Source organism: Protopterus annectens, chromosome 6.part1, assembly GCF_019279795.1.
Source record: "Protopterus annectens isolate FY-2018-M chromosome 6.part1, PAN1.0, whole genome shotgun sequence".
Taxonomy (NCBI): Eukaryota; Metazoa; Chordata; order Ceratodontiformes; family Protopteridae; genus Protopterus; species Protopterus annectens.
In genome coordinates this window covers 88,473,757-88,490,943 of record NC_056738.1, presented here as the reverse complement: position 1 = coordinate 88,490,943, position 17,187 = coordinate 88,473,757, and the positions used below count along the sequence as shown (strand labels likewise).

At 39.7% G+C, this 17,187-nt stretch overlaps 1 protein-coding gene across 4 annotated transcripts in view; it reads left to right on the top strand.

Moving 5' to 3' along the window:
* Nucleotides 1-17,187, top strand: part of METTL8 (methyltransferase 8, methylcytidine) — a 1,591,180-nt gene that overhangs the window by 1,075,533 nt on the left and 498,460 nt on the right. For all 4 annotated transcript variants that reach the window (XM_044075524.1, XM_044075523.1, XM_044075522.1 and 1 more), the window contains one exon: nucleotides 13,149-13,255. In XM_044075524.1, the coding sequence (XP_043931459.1) occupies nucleotides 13,149-13,255 (107 nt within the window). The remainder of the gene's footprint in view (nucleotides 1-13,148; nucleotides 13,256-17,187) is intronic.

The window sequence follows — 17,187 nt, the reverse complement described above, 5'->3', positions numbered from 1 at the left end:
GGCACGGAGACTGGCTCCTTTGCAATCCCCCTGTCTCACGGCAGCGGAGCCCTGGGGCCTGAGGTTACCCCCATCAGGGGTTCCCTTCTTCCGGGAGGTCCCTCCGAAACGTCTTCGGAGGAACCTCCCAGGAAAAGACAGTGCAAGAGGAAGCACGTCGACTCCCCTGATGAGTCTCTCACCTCGGATACCGACCTCGATGATGCGGAAGGGTCCCCCAAGTCGTCCTCGGATGATGTTTCCTTTGCGGACATCTTGGAAATCCTTAAGCAACAAGGAGACTGGCAGTCCAAACCCCCTTCTGCTGAGGAGTCTGTGTTCCTCAAGGCCTTTGGGGCTCAGCCCTCCGCCTCCTGGGTGTCTCCGCCCTTCGATGAGCTTATGGATTTGATCTCTCGAAGGGCGTGGGAACACCCGGACTCTGTTGAACCGGTTCCAGCTTGCCCCAATAAATTCCTTTCGGCACCTCCGGATAAGGACTTTCTTACCAAAGGTGTGGCTGTAGATGCCTTGGTGGTGGCTTCTGCCACCCAGCAAGATGTGGCAGAGGCTTCAACATCCATCCATCCTCCTAATAAGGAGTCTAGGAGCATGGATCGGTACGGAAAGTGCACCCTCACTTCAGCTACCTTTACATTAAGGTCCCTGAATTACTTGACGCATTTCACGAGACTGCAGAGGGATCTGGTCAAGGAGCTGTCGGATACCCTCTCCGGTAACTTACCTGAGCAGTTAGCCCAGACGGTTAACTCCCAGTTGGCTACCCTGTCCTCGTTATCCAACTCGTCCATGAGGCTCATTTCGTATGCAGCCGAGGGGGCGAGCAGAGCGGCGGGCACAGATGTTGCTCTACGGAGACAAGCCTGGCTACGCCTGTGTCACTTTGCGGAGGCTTTTAAGTCTTCCTTTGCCGACGCCCCCTTCGATGGGTCCTCTCTGTTCGGACCTAAGGTAAAGGACACTTTGACTCGCGAGCAGGAGGGTAAGACTTTAACTGCTTTCGGAGCCCGGTTTTCCACTCCCTTCAGACCTTATCCCAAGGCTCGAAGAGGAGGGAAAATGTGGTTCCGTAAGTCTCAAAAGCCTTACTCGTCGGAGCAGAGCGATTCCCCTTCTAGAGGCAGAGGAAGGGGAAATTTTTCAGGGAGACGCCATCCCAGAGGCGGCGGCCCCCGCAACACTGGAGACTGCGAGTCCTTTCGTGGCTCCTCCTCCTTCCAGCATCCCTGAAGGAGTGCCCGACTGTGCAGCTCCGGAGCCAGTCGGGGTCGTTTTTTGAGGCACCTAAAGGCCTGGGAAAGTATCACTCAGGACCAATGGGTGCTCCGAATCATCGCCGGAGGTTACACCATTCCCTTCTCTCAACCCCCCCACCATCCCAAAGAATCCCGGACCCTCCACCCAGTCAACGGGATCTCGCAGCCAGCGAAAGTTCGAAGCTGCTTCAAAAAGGAGTCATCCAACCTGTCCCCGCAGATCAGGCCGGATCAGGGACTTACTCAAGATTCTTTTTGGTACCAAAAAAGACCGGGGACTTGAGGCCCATTTTGGATCTCAGCAGGTTAAACCGATCGGTGAAAAAGTCCAAATTCCGGATGGTCACCTTGCAAACCATTCTCCCGCTTGTGGAGAAGGGTGTTTGGATGTTCTCCATAGATCTCAAATACGCCTATTATCACATTCTGATAGATCAGGCGTCCAGGAGACACTTGCGCTTCAGCCTAGGAGACAGTCATTTCCAGTTCCGTGCACTGCCCTTTGGTCTCACCACAGCCCCCAGGGTGTTCACCAAATGTTTGGCAGTGGTGACTGCTCACCTGAGAAGTCTAGGATTCCAGGTGTTTCCATACCTAGACGACTGGCTCCTAACTGCCACCTCAAGGCATCTACTCGTAAAAGCTCTAGCAGCCACTATCTCCCTAGGCAACTCCTTAGGAATCACCTTCAATTGGACAAAATCCGTATTGCTGCCATCACAGCGTATTCTGTTTATTGGTGCAGAAATAGACTCAAGGCAGATGAGAGTCTATCTTCCTGCGGAAAGGTAGCAACATTGCAGTCTCAGGTTCGGGCATTACTCCTCAGACGTCGCGCTCCAGCGAGAATGGTCCTGCAGCTGTTAGGTTCCATGTCAGCCACCATTCTTCTCGTCCCCTTGGCAAGGTTGCACATGAGGATACTCCAGTGGCTCCTCTCAGTACAGTGGTCTTATCAAGACCTCCCCCTCAGTCACCACATAATGATCACAGAGACGTGCAAACAGGATCTTCGTTGGTGGCTTCTTTCCTCCAACCTGGATCAGGGGCGACCCTTCGTTCCCCCATCCCCCTTGGCCACGTTGACTACGGACGCCTCCCAGACAGGGTGGGGGGGACATTATCTGGACAGGTCGGTCCAAGGCACGTGGCACTCCAACGAGAATCTTCTCCACATCAATATCCTGGAAATGAGGGCAGTGCTTTTGACATTGCAGGCACTGCACGATCACCTCCCCTAGGGGACGATTGCCATTCAGTCCGACAACATGTCGGTAGTCTGGTACTTGAACAAGCAAGGAGGGACCAGGTCTTACCCCCTTTGCAGAGAGGCCATGAAGGTATGGGATTGGGCGATTGCTACCAAACGTTTTCTAGTAGCAACACACATTCCGGGGAGTTCCAATGTGATAGCCGACAGACTGAGCAGGGCTATTCTCTCCCCTCACGAATGGTCCTTGAACCACAAAGTGGTAACACAGATTTTCAAGACATGGGGAGTTCCATGTTGCGATCTTTTCGCAACTCCCCTCAATGCAAAATGCCAGCAGTTCTTCTCTCTCACTCCAGTTCCGGGGGAGATCCCCAAGGATGCTCTGGTCCAAGCTTGGCCCCCCGGTCTGCTATACGCTTTTCCACCGGTTCCCCTTCTCCCCAAGGTGATTCAGAAGGCGATTCGCTTGGGAAGCAAAATGATTCTAATCGCCCCATACTGACCTCGTCAAGTCTGGTTCCCCTTTCTTCACAAATACGCATTGGAGGGTCCCTGGTTCCTGGACCAAGTTCCGGACCTCTTGACGCATCAGTCAGGACAGCTCCATCAGTCCCTCCATTCATTGAAGATAGCAGCTTGGCTACTCCTCTTCCGACCATAGTTAGGAGCCATTCTTTCGACCCTGAAGTCATGCATATTTTGTCCTCGGCCCAGAAGACTTCTACTAAAAAGATGTATAGCAGTAAATGGAAGAGGTTTGCTATTTGGGCCCAACTCTGGGGTTTAGACCCTATGACAGCCTCGGTGTCAGAAGTTCTGAAGTTTTTAACTTCCCTGTTCAACCAGGGTTGTTCGGTGTCTACCATCAAAGTTCAATTGGCAGCTATTTCCAATTTTCACGAGAATGTAGAACCACCTTTAATGAGCAATAAGTTGTGCAAAGCTTTTATTAAAGGAGCTTGGCTTCTACGGCCCCCCCATATCTCATCCCGTTCCACCGTGGGACCTTAACATAGTGTTAGGTGCATTAACCGCACCCCCCTTTGAGCCGGCAGCAACCTGTGACTTAAAATTTCTTTCTTGGAAGACTGCCCTTCTAGTTGCTATCACATCAGCCAGGCGAGTTTCAGAACTTCAAGCCTTATGTGTCAAACCACCATACCTGGTATTTCACAAGGATAGAGTATCTCTTAGACCAAATCCATCCTTCATACCAAAGGTTTGTTCTAATTTTTGTTTGCAACAATCACTGGAATTACCGTTTTTTTCCCCTAAGTATACAAACAGAGCTGAGTATACCTTTCACAGCTTAGATGTGCACAGACAATTACATTTCTATTTGGATAGGACACACCAAGCACGAAAATCAGATCAACTGTTTGTTTCCTTTTCGGACTATAAATTAGGCAAAGCCGTCATGAAAGTCACTATTGCCAAGTGGATCAGAGACTGTATCAGTCATATTTATCACATTTCAAATAACGAGCTTACAGTTCCAGTGAAAGCTCATTCTACCAGGGCTATGGCCACTTCAGCAGCCTTTCATTCCAAACTCTCTATTAATGACATCTGTGTGGCTGCTACGTGGTCTTCTCTACACACCTTTATTACTCACTACAAATTGGATGTGGCATTTAGGGGTCGAGCTTCCTTCGGTTCCACAGTTCTCTGGACCGTTTTCCAGTGAGCCACCCAGGAATTAGGTGCTAGGGACGCTGTCCCATCTGTAGAGAATGTAGGCGAGATAGGATCACATTACATCTTTTAGTTATGTACTTACCATAACTTTAGATGTATGGGATCCATCTCGCCTACATTCCTAATAACCCACCCTCCTTCCCCCTGCCTTGGGGGCCAGAAGAGACCGGACGGTCCGAATTCAACTGTTTCCTCTCTTGAAACACCGGGCAATGTTATAACAACAGTCTACGTGTGTGTGCATGTGTGCGGACAAACAAGACCTGGGGAAGCAGTAGTGGTGCATCCTGGGATATGAGGTAACTCAGCCAATAAGAGACTTCGTTCTATTGTATAGCGTGCCGAGTCGGAGCCAAGGATCGGCTCCAAACCCATCTGTAGAGAATGTAGGCGAGATGGATCCCATACATCTAAAGTTATGGTAAGTACATAACTAAAAGTTTCAGTGCATGGTCAAGGGATTGTGAGTTTCAATACATTTTCATGGAATTGTGAGTGTCAAGTGAAGAGATGTTTACTGTTGCTCATGCCAAGTCTGTTTCAATGTTCAACTAACAGTTTTGTTTAAATAAAAGTCACTATTTTTGCTGTAGAATTTGAGAACAGTGTTAGTAGCATAATTGTGTTTGCTGCAGAAGACTTTGGATTCTAGTCCTACACCACGTATATGGAGTGCTGATATTGCAGTGCCCTTTTGATTGCAGATTACTTGGTGCATTTTAAGGAGGGGATAGGGGTTCTGCACTCCTGAGTGTGTCTTTCTTTGTATGAGATGCCTAGCAACTTTGAACTTGTCAGTTCGTCAGTCAGTCCCTATTGCAGTATTACCAGCTTACCAATTTAATTTCTTAATGTAACATAGGCAATTCATTCTTCAAGAGCAGCAGGTACTGAATATGTAGATGAAACACTGCAATGTAAAGTTTTTACCAGTAGCAACCTCATCATTAGTTACGTATTTCTTTACTGTGGAATTATTCGGATGACTTTTATTTATGGATACTGGTAGATTGTAATGACGAAGTTTGAGTGGTCTTTTATGGTGAAAATGTTCTGAAATGGACAGTTTTGTCATCATTGGGTCATACATTTTGTTTTATTGCTTACTGGTTAAATGTTCAAAACTACAAATTTAAAACACACTCCAGCAAGTAGTGCTATACTTTACAAGAAATATAATTTGTACAATCAGGAATGTGAATCAAAGAAGACAAACATGTATACGTGGTTCTAAAAATGTGTGCAAAGGAGCCTTTGGTTTGAAAACAGCCCAAAGGTAAACATAATTCTCCAATGGGCAAATGCATTTTATTTGAATGTGGGTTTTAATGCCATTTCAATTAATTTGAGTTTCAGTGGCAGAGAAGTTTACTGCTCATGCTAAGTCTGGTTTCATTCTGAAACGGTATTGTTGGTTTAGCAAATGGCTATCAGTGTTTGTGCTTTTTTATTTCAATATCTGTAATCATTGTAGAAGTAAATAAGAAAACAGTATGCACATTGATAGGTTTGTACAGTGCTGTGGTAAATGGGGAGAAATATCCAAGTAATGCACCACTGGAATGGCTGGGAAAGGAGCTGCTGTGGAGCAGGGAGTTAAGGGGTTGCTGCAGGAGTAGCTGCTGTGGGAGGCCTCCAATCTATTACCCTGCCTAGGGCCTCATTTGACCATGATCCAGCTCTGACAGTAAAGATGCAAACTTAGCAGCAGGAGATGATTCTGACAAAACTGTGGCAAAAGGACAAAGAAGTAACAGTGGGAGACAGCAGAGTGTTTATGGAAAATGACTACTCATCGTACACCGGGCAGCAGAGGAGTAAATTTATTCCATTATTCAAGGAATATTTAGAAGGCATGAGATTCAAACTGCTGTACCTAGCTGTCTTCAAAATATTTTCCCCGGAGTGACAAAATCATTTTTGATGAAGTACGTGCTATTGAGAAAATACAAAAGTTTGTTCAACAAAAAGTGAGCTGTGAAACAGAAGGAGATTCTGGTTCTTTTTCTTCTGGTAATAAAGATCACAGAGAGACTGTGCCAGTGAAAACTTTTCCAGTGTTTCACTGGAAATGCTTGAGAGAAAGAAAAAAAAAACATGAGTGTCAACTAGAACAATCAAGAGTAAGTTAGAAATTAACCAGAGACAGGATTTGGGAGATGGAGATGAACAGGAATAAATCCAATAAATTGAAAATTGACAAATGTGGGATTACAAAGCAATAAGCATATTTATGAAACAGGACGGAACAAGAAAATTTGGAAATATTGGATTTTCTTGGACTTTGTTAAATTTCTAGGGGACTCTAAAGCAGGTCTATATTAATTCATCGAGATATGTATTCATCAAATATTTATTCATTGGAGACTAAACAGCAGACTTCATTGCAGTGAAGCATGGAATTTTTCCCAGGGTTAGGAACCACTCGCCCTCTAGCACTGCGGAACACACCGCACTAAGTCAAACCCACCCAAGTGGCTTTGAGATTACAATATGATGGGGAAAAGGGCAAAGTTGTGCTAATGGCCCAGTGGTTCATAACCCTGGGAAAAATTCTGTACTTCGTTGTAATGAATTTTACTTTTTAGCCTTTGATGAATACATATTCAACGAATTCATATTTCGATGAACTACTATAGACCCCTCTAAAGCATATGCCTTACTTCATGTCATTAATGTTCAGAAAAACAATTAGGACAGGGAAAGAAGGGGGAGAAATTTAACTGTAAGTAAAACAAATTTGTTTCTTAATGGTGCTATTTTAACAATGCATGATTTTCTTTGCATGCTGTAAAGTAACATTTTCTCAGTTATTTTTAAGTATAAGGGGGATACTAATGTAAATAGGTGCTCCAGTTTTTTCTTTGTTTTCTTTTTTTTCTTTTCTTTCTCCTTGTTCAATTTTAGGAAATGTAGGTACTACAGTATATAAAAGAAAGAAGAAAAAATCTGGTTAAAATAACATGACAAAGGAAAATTAGTGTGCTTTTTCTATTTCTTGCATAGGGGAATAACTGAGTTAATGCCCATTTCTTAATCTAGTAACTGGTTTTAAGAGAAAGCAAGTAAATGAAAAAGTATATTGAATATTATAGGGCTTTTTTCTAGGAAACAAATGTATGCTTGGCAGTTTTATGTCTGGTTGTCATGTCTGTAGGAGACAATCTGATAAAGCGGAATGGTTTGGAGAAAATGCTTTCTGAAAGCATAGATGTGTTTTCCTAGCTGAGAGAGGTACAAAGATAAGACAAAGCCAGACGGCACTTAGTAGAAGCACATGCTGTACCATGAGTCTTAGCACAGATAACCTTTATTTTAGGTTATCTCAAGCATGTGAGTGTGGCTGTCAGTTTGAATATCATCTATTCCTATTAGAAGAGCAAAACTTCAATATTTTAGATGTGCATGGTTAGTTATATTTGTTATTACTAATTTAATGGGTTTCAGGGGAGTATTTGGAGTGTGTTTGTTTTTTTTTTTTTTTTGTTTGAGGGCTTTCAGCAAAACAAAAAGTTTTGTAAGATGTGACGTAGGCTCAATTGGATATGACAGGAAACAGCTATATACAAGATCAACCTGCCAAACAGTATATGTATGTAACATAAAAGGTGGAAATAGATATTTAACTAAAAAGCTGTTATACATAAAAGGTGGGAGTAATAACTTTTTAAGACAATGAAGCTTTCAATAACATCTTTATGCATCAATGGTTTCACAGATAAATACAAAAAAGAAAGAGTAGTGAACTGTATTAAAAAAATTAGAGTGCAAATAGCTATGCTAAAGGAGACACACTTGGAAAAAAACTGAACATGTGAATTTGATAAAGAAAGGTTTTCAGGGTGGCTATTCAGCAAGTACCTGGGGCAAAGGAAAGGGAGTAATGATATTAATTGCAAGTGGAACTCTAATAGTGATAGAAAAAGATGAAAAAGATAATAATGGTAAATATGTAGTACTAAGGGGCAACTGGCAGGGGAGGGGGATTATACTGGTATGTATTTATATTCCATCTAAAACTGCTATAATGGAGCTTATGAAAATTCTGGGAGAACTAATCAGCTTTCAGCAAGAAATACTACTTGTAGATAGGGACTGGAATTTGATTTGCAATAGTTCTGGGGAGCCCAAAAGGTAAAATATAACAAAGGAGGGTAGATTTTTGAAGTAGTTTATGAAAATATTTGGTATGAAAGCTGTGAATTCAGTACTAGGAGTTCAGAGTGAATTTACATATTATTTCACAAGATACACAAATTGGGCTAGGCTAGACAGAATTTACATTTCACAGGAACATGTGCATTTAATTGAAGGTCTTGATACACAGCTAATAACTATTTCAGACCATGTGCCAGTAATAACTAAAATAAAAACACAGGGAAATGAAATAAAAATATGATACTGGCACTTTCCCACCTATCTGTTGAAAAGAGAGTAATTTAAAGAATGTGTAGTGGAAATCATTCAGGAGCTATTAGAGAAGATAGAAATTTCTTCTGAAAATATAGCCAGGCAATGGAACAAAATTAAAGCGGGAGATGGTTAAGATGTAAAAAGAATTATTTTGTTGGACTGACAAATGTTAAAGTATTGCAAAGTAGGGGATTCCCACAGAACAAGAAAATGAGCAACTGCAGAATGCTAAACAGAAAATAAGGGATTACCTTGATAATATGCATGAGTTTAAAAAGACTGCTGTTAAGCAGTAGTTTTTTGATAATTCTAGAACACAAAAACTTTTAGCACAATGACTCAGGCAACAGAAAGTAGAAAGGGCTGTCGCCAAGCTTAGGGAGCCTATAACAAGGAAGGTAACAAGACATCATGTAGAAATATTAGAAATATTTCTGAAATTCCATGAAAGCCTGTATAAAGCAGAGAAGTATGGAAATCAAGAAAAGGTCCAAATGGAAATGTTAATGGAAGAATTAAATATGACAAGGTTAGAGATAGATGAGGCTCAGTTACTAACAGGAATGGAGGAGATGAGATAAAAGTGATGATGTGCAACCAATCTACAGGAAAGCCCCCAGGAATAGATGGTATTCTTGTGTAAGTTTGGAAGATAGGCAGGAAAAAAATGATAAAGATCTGGAAAGTTTTGTTTAACAGTATTTTAAGAGGAGGAGGAAAAGTACTAACATCCTAGAATAAAGCATTGGTAGCTGTAATACCTAAAGAGGTTAAAGATCCCTCAGATCCGGCTTCATACAGGCCCATTTCAATAATAAACCATGATTATAAAGTGTTTATGTCTATAATGGCTAAAAGAATGGCAAAAATGATGCTAAAATTAATAGATATTGATCAATGTGTTTTTTAGGAGGGGAGGCAAACATGTCACAAAATTAACAGGACACTGATGATCCATAGGGAAGCAGAATGTAAGAAAATACCATTGTTGTTGGTGGGTCTTGATGCAGGGAAAGCATTTGACAGAGTGAACTGGGACTTTATAAACAGGGCAGTGGAAGCATTTGCATTCCCTTGTAAAATTATAAGGTTGATTAGGAGGATACATGAGAGATCGGTTGTGAAAATTAAAGTGGGTGGGGTCCTCTCTGATATTTTCTGCTTGAGCAGAGGAACCAGGCAGGGGTATCCTCTTTCCCCTTTGTTATTTGCATTATATTTAGAACCACTAGCAAAGAAAATAATGGACTCAAATTCAAGAATATAATTGGTTTGGTAGTCAAGAAAAGCTGGATCTATTTGCAGATGATATTTTATATCTGACAAAGCCAGAAAGGGACATTGCAGTGTTCTGGAACATGTTGAGACAATTTGAAATCTTTTCTGGATATAACATTAATGAAGCTAAAACAAAGACAATAGCAGTAAATTATGTACTCACTAATTGATGTAGCAATATCCATATTTATGGAGACACGATAAAATGAAGTATTTAGGAGTATGGATTAAAACTGATTCCAGTGTGGCAGCTACGGATAAGTGGGAAGAGACTAATCAAAAGATAATACAAAAACTGAGAAAATGGAAGCTCTGTCATATGGATACGGTTAGTAATATACAAGCAGTTACAATGTTTTAGTCCCTTTAGTCTTGCACACAGGTCAGGCATATGTTTATCAACCAGAAGAGAAGTTGTGGATTGCAATTAATAAAGAACTAAAGGATTTTATCTGGGAGGGAAAGATGGCAAGAGTCAAGTGGGATAAGATGATTCTGCCAGTAGGACAGGGCGAATTGGGATTATCCAATTTGAAGGAGTATTTCAGAGCAACACAAATAAGGCTGCTGTACATAGCACAAGCAGAAAACTATAATTCATAATAGAAGGGGATGATGATGAAACAGGGGTAGCTTAAGAAACAAGGAGAGACCGGGATTTTGGATGCAGACCTTTAAGGAGAATAACAGTAGTCATACAGAATATTATATTCATAAAGTAGCAGAAAGTATTGTAAGAACTAAGCTAACATGGAATGGAGAAAGGAGATTATCTCCATAGGAATGACTGCAATTAGGGATACAGACAGTAGGCAAGAGGGGGCTGGAATTTATTGGAGAAATCTGGCAAAGGAACTAAGGCATTGGGAGAAAATCACTAGAGAGGGAAAGGTAATAGAATGCGGAGATGCCAAGAATTTGTTTGGACTGCAGGTTAGAGACTGCCTTTCCTATCAAGAATTGATATCAAGAGTATAGGCAAAGAGAAATAATTAGGGAGTGCTAAACAAAAGATCAGCACTGGTAGAGTTTTTAGTAGAATCTAGAACAGAAGCTGCTGTTAAAAAGGGAATAATTAGTAGAGCATATAAAATATTGCATGCTAACTCTAATAACCAATCAGAGGAGGTTATAAAGGAATTGGGAAGAGAGGCTGGATAAGAAATTCACAAAGAAACAATGGTGGGGGGGGGTATATGTATTTCTCCCAAATATGCAACAAAGTCTAGAAAATTTAGGATCTTTGCTTGGAAGTGTTTAGTTATTTTTATACCTCAAGTAGACTCCAAATCATTTTTCCTCAGATAGCAAATGCTTGAGGTGTGATGGGGAAGAAAGAGGTAACTGGAAACGTATACATACATACATACATATATATATATATATATATATATATATATATATATATATATATATATATATACACACACACACACTCACAAACACGCACACACACACATATATATATATATATATATATATATATGTATATATATAATATGGGTTCACTACATATGATGGAAAGTTCATATGACCGAAGCCCATTTGACTGAGACCAAATGACCGAATGTTCATTTGACCGAAAACTCATTTGACCGAAAAACAGCACTGGCAGGTATATGCCCTGTTCCCCACTGTAGTGCGACCCAGGAGTTAGAATATATTGTTGTGGGGGGTGGGGCGAAGTCCCCACAAAGTTCAGTTTCACTAAACAATATCAAATCAAACCACAAAATATCTGATCAAACTAGGTGGGGTGGTTGCGCCCCCCCCTCCCCATAACCCCCCCCTAACAATATATTCTAACTCCAGGGTCGCACTACAGTGGGGAACAGGGCATATACCTGCCAGTGCTGTTTTTCGGTCAAATGAGGTTTTGGTCATATAGGTTTGCGGTCAAATGAACTTTCGGTCATATGTAGTGAACCCATAGATAGATAGATAGATAGATAGATAGATAGATAGATAGATAGATAGAAAACATAGCTACAAATAATACATAAAACCTCTTTATTAAATAAAAATAACTTCACTCAGTTATCACTTTCGTCTATATCAGACTTCTTCAGACTGAATGAAAATTTCAAATAACACATATTTAAACACAATATAATTAAATAATTATACTAATTAATCAAGCAAAAGGCTTAATTCCTAAGCATTCTCTTTTTCAAAAACACTTTAACATTTTCTTATTTATTCAGTCTTGGAGGATGGCTGGCATCTAATCTTAGTTGCCAGCAATATTCACTCCAGTCTGGAACTGAAAACATATTTTCTGGGAGTGTACTGAGATGGCAGACTTTAAAGATTCCCTGCAGACTACTCTGTCAGAGATACTGGGTGAGAAAATTTGTGCAACAAAGGAAATTATTTGTTGGTGCTGTGGTAGCGTTGTTGCCTCACAGTTAGATGTTGCACGTTCGATTCTCAGAGCGTCTTCTGTGAGTCAACATGCGTGAATGGGCGTTCCTTCTCTGAAGGTTGTGAGTTAGGCCTGGCAAGCCAACACATAAAACTCTACTGCCAATCATTAGCAGACAGGATTTCCGCTGTGGCGACCCCTAACCGGGAAAAGCCGAAAGACAGATACGGAATCAGAATTGCCTAGACATAGTAAGGTTTTGCTGAGCCTAGTTATGGTGGCTGACAAAAGAGCAATTACAGAAAATGGAAATCAGTGTCTAAACCAACCTTACTCGACATAGCGAATATAGTAACAGAGATGAAACAACTGGAATTGGGATCTTTAGGAAAGGGTAGGAGCAAATTGCATAGGAAAAAAACTAGAATTGTGGGAACAACACATGCAGAGGAGGAATAAGGTTTAAAAGAAGGTAGAATTTGAATGAGCTATGTAATGCTTGACTGACAATGACTGGATAGAATAAAATGATGTATAATGGTTTGTTTTCATTTATATAAATGAAAGATTGTCTATGTCTTACATGATAATTTAACAAAGATTTTTCTTGTTTAAAAAATAATGATGTCTTGCCATTCATGGCTTCAGAGCTCATCGTGAGAACAGGCCCTTTCTAGCAAAAGCCCACGGGTATTCACGTTTATTTTTTTATAATTAATTTCTGTGTTTATATTATTGTAATATAAGAAGTCTTTTGACATGGGAGACTACATTTTTATTTACATTTTAGTGCATATGTTCCTGTAATGCTTTCTAGTTAGTAACAATTTCTGATCTTGACTGAATGTGCTATATAGAATTAATTTAAAGCATACTGGCTTTGTCATGTTCAGATATTTAAACTAAACTTCTTATTTTGTTTTAGGATGCCATATGTCATAACTAGGTTGGCCCATGCACTGAAGCCAGGAGGAAAAATACTGTTTCGAGATTATGGTAGACATGACTTGTCTCAGCTTCGTTTTAAAAAAGGTGCTTTTTATTTGCTGCTTTATTTATTTTTATAGTGCATAATGGAGAGAACTGTGAGCTTATACCCTACATAGCGTTAGTATCCATCGTGTGAATGCCTCTTCTTGAATATCAGCTTTCCAATTTTAGTCTTTTTCCTGTTATGCATGCATTTCTAATTGAAAGTAAGGGTTTTATGTAATTCTCTGGCTTATTATTATTTATTTATGCCACTGCGACCCCACCCAAAAAAGAAAGAAGTCATATTGCTGTAGAATTTGTATGGTCCGTAAACGTAAACCTGTACAGTCTATTGAGTCCAGATCAAGTGACAAATCTTTTCAGAGAAACTTACAAGCTTCATCCAAGAATGCTTGATGTTAGAGGATGTTATGTTAAGTATAGGAAGAGCTTACCCTCCCCACTTAATCCAGTACAGCTTGCTATCTTTTCGATTAAAACTTTTTTTTTTAAATGTCTGTCATTTGATTTGGACTTGATAGGCAATAACATTATGTATGCAGTACCTCAGTCTTTTATCTTATCTGCTGAGATCTCACAGCCATTCTCTAATTACAGGCCTCATAATTGATACAGAATCCATGATTTCTTAGTTTTAATGAGTCGACTGATTATTGTAAATGTCTAATATTCCTTTGCTCCACCCTGTCATACTGACATAGCTGATCTTTCTGTTCAAAACTGAGGTTTCATATTAATAGAGCTGCTCAGAAATCAGTAGAGTTTGCTGGGGGAGTTTAATTAAAATAATGAAAAAGGATCCAACCACGAATGAAGGCAGAATGACCTTTATGTACAAGCGCTTTCGTCTGGACAAGACTTCATCAGATGCAAAAAACACAGTTGCTACAAAAGACTTATATAATGCCTCATGAAACATCCAATTAAACTTTTAAAGAAACACACACATTACACATGAAAAATGTAAATATATATAAATAAACTAGTGTTAAATACTTTTAACCCTAATCAAAGAAAAAACCAAGACATAAACATGAATAAAAAAACAAATATTCCTACAGTAAAATTCGTATTAAACCGTAGCTGCTTTAGCCAGCAAAACTGGTTTAATACTGATATATTCATTAAGACCAGGAGCAATATGTGCCCTCAGCCTAAGTTGCCATTTCAGTTCTTTATTTAATAAAATGTTTTTACAATCTCCCCCTCTAACATTATCTCTGACAACTTCAATTATGCCAAATTTGTAACCAGAAAAAGAAGCACATGTCTCAGAATGTTTAAAAAGTGCACTGCTTTCCTTGGCTGTTCTAATATCATATGTGTGTTCATATATTCTATCTCTAAGTGCTCTCTCGGTTTTTCCTACATAGAATGCAGGGCAACCACCACATATCGCCAAATAGACCAACATCCTGGTTCTGCAGTTGCCTTTGCAGAATCTCACAAAACTATTAAGCCCATTCTTTAATCTGATATGTACATCACTGAAGATGTAAGGACATTAACTACAACTGCCACAAGGAAAGGTACTCTTATTAAAATATCTTACATTATTGTCAATCTGTTCAAAAACTTTTTTTTAAATTCCTTCCTGTCCTGAAGGTAAATATGGGTTTGGGTCCTACTGCTTCGAAAAGATCTTTATTACTTTTTAACATACACCAATTGGAACTGATAATATTGGTGAAGGTATCTGAGAATGTTGTAAACTCTGTTACACAGGACCCCCTGAAGTCTTTCCCACCTCTACACTGAGACCCTGAAGCAACAAAGGGCTGACCTAACAAGGGCTTATATCTTTTGCCCCATTCACCATAAACTTCAGCCAATATGTCACAAACCATATCTGAAGGATAATTCCTTTCAATAAACTTGCTACCCAAAAAAAGAAATTCATTCTTCAAATCATTGAAATCTGAAGTCATCCTAGCTATCCTAATTGCCTGTCCCTTCACAAGGCTTTTCTTTTGGAATATAGGATGATAGCTGTCAAAGTGCAAATAGCTATTGTACCAGGTGTATCCTGGTCCTATTTATAACAACAAATATAGTAATAGAAATAATATTAACACAGATGCAAACATAGGATTTGGTGATGATATCAACCCTCTAGCTCTTGTTATTCATGACCGGGGGGCGCCTTCTGATAGAGTTAGATATCACAGTCATAACAGACCTCTAGATGATCTCTTTTCTGAAACACAACTTTTTATTCCCCAGGAGGTCAGAACGATTGGCCAGCAAGACCAGGCATCCTCCAGACCCAGGTCATTCAGGCAATGGCTATAGGATGAATTACGGATGGAAAAGTGTGGTCAAGAAGGGCAAATAGTGATTCAGGAGGGTACTGATGGCATTGTATCTGAATATAATGGTTTTAAAATTTTCAACTATTCTACTCAAGTTATAGGGAAACAACATTTCAATTTGTTCTCCAAAGGGTTTAAATATGTTAAAAGTAACCCTGGTGATTTAGCCAATCTCTTGGTTGATTTTAAATTATTTCTAAGAAAGTTAAATTTTAAAATGATTTTCAATAGAATGGATAAAGAGAGTAATAATGTTTTAGAGGGTTTAGTTAGAAGTAGTACCTACAATCCACCCCTTCACCCTGTTCTATTGCTATATGAAAAAATAATCACGGATGAAATATATGAAGCCTTTTTTAGGCATAAGTTAAATTTTGGTTCAACCAATTTAAGTTATGATGAAATTCAGCTACTTCACCATTTACAAGGGCAAAAGGAACTACGTATCATGCAACCTCATAAGGGAGGGGGTGTTGTGTTGTTTGACACTGAGGAATACTACAATTCCATCACCAACATTTTGTTGGATTCTACTATCTATTCCCCCATTTCGATTAATGAAATCAACATAGCCTATGGGAGAATTGACTCCATTTTGGAAGAATATTTGTTAGAAAACAGGATTGATTGTAAGACCCATAGATTTTTGAGACAGAACAATTCAATAATCCCCACCTTTTTTGGACTACCTAAGGTTCATAAATCCATTTTAGCTCCCACTTTTCAACCTATTGTTTCTGCTAGAAATTCTAAAACACATCCACTAGCGGTTTTTGTTGATTATCATACTAAAGAAATTTTGATGAAAATGGTACATCTTATAAGGGATTCCTGGGATTTTCTCAGTAAATTAACCCCAGATCTGTGGAGTGAGGACTGTAGTTTCCTCACTATTGATGTGAAGAATCTTTTCACATGTATTCCCCATGATCAGGGTTATGAATACTTTAGTGATAGTATTTACAAACACTCTTCCCTACAGAAGGATCAGATTCCACTGATTTTGGAACTTTTGGAAATTGTTTTAGATCACAATTACATCAATTTCCAAGGTGAATATTTCCAACAGACCAGTAGTGTAGCAATGGGGGCAGCTTGTGCCCCTATGTACGCCAATCTGGTCATGTTGGAGTGGGAGAGTAGATATGTCTTTGGTAGTCCATTTCAAGGGAATATTAAAATTTATCTCAGGTTCCTTGACGATATTTTTATTTTATGGAAAGGAACCACAGAAACGCTTACCATGTTTATGGAGTACTTGAACAATAGTACTAGTTTTCTCTCCTTTACACACACATGGCATCTTCATACTATCAATTATTTGGACATTACCATTGTCAAAACTAATAAGAATTTTAAATCCAAGATTTATCGTAAGGACACCTGGTGCAATAGCTATTTGCACTTTGACAGCTATCATCCTATATTCCAAAAGAAAAGCCTTGTGAAGGGACAGGCAGTTAGGATAGCTAGGATGACTTCAGATTTCAATGATTTGAAGAATTAATTTCTTTTTTTGGGTAGCAAGTTTATTGAAAAGAATTATCCTTCAGATATGGTTTGTGACATATTGGCTGAAGTTTATGGTGATTGGGGCAAAAGATATAAGCCCCTGTTAGGTCAGCCCTTTGTTGCTTCAGGGTCTCAGTGTAGAGGTGG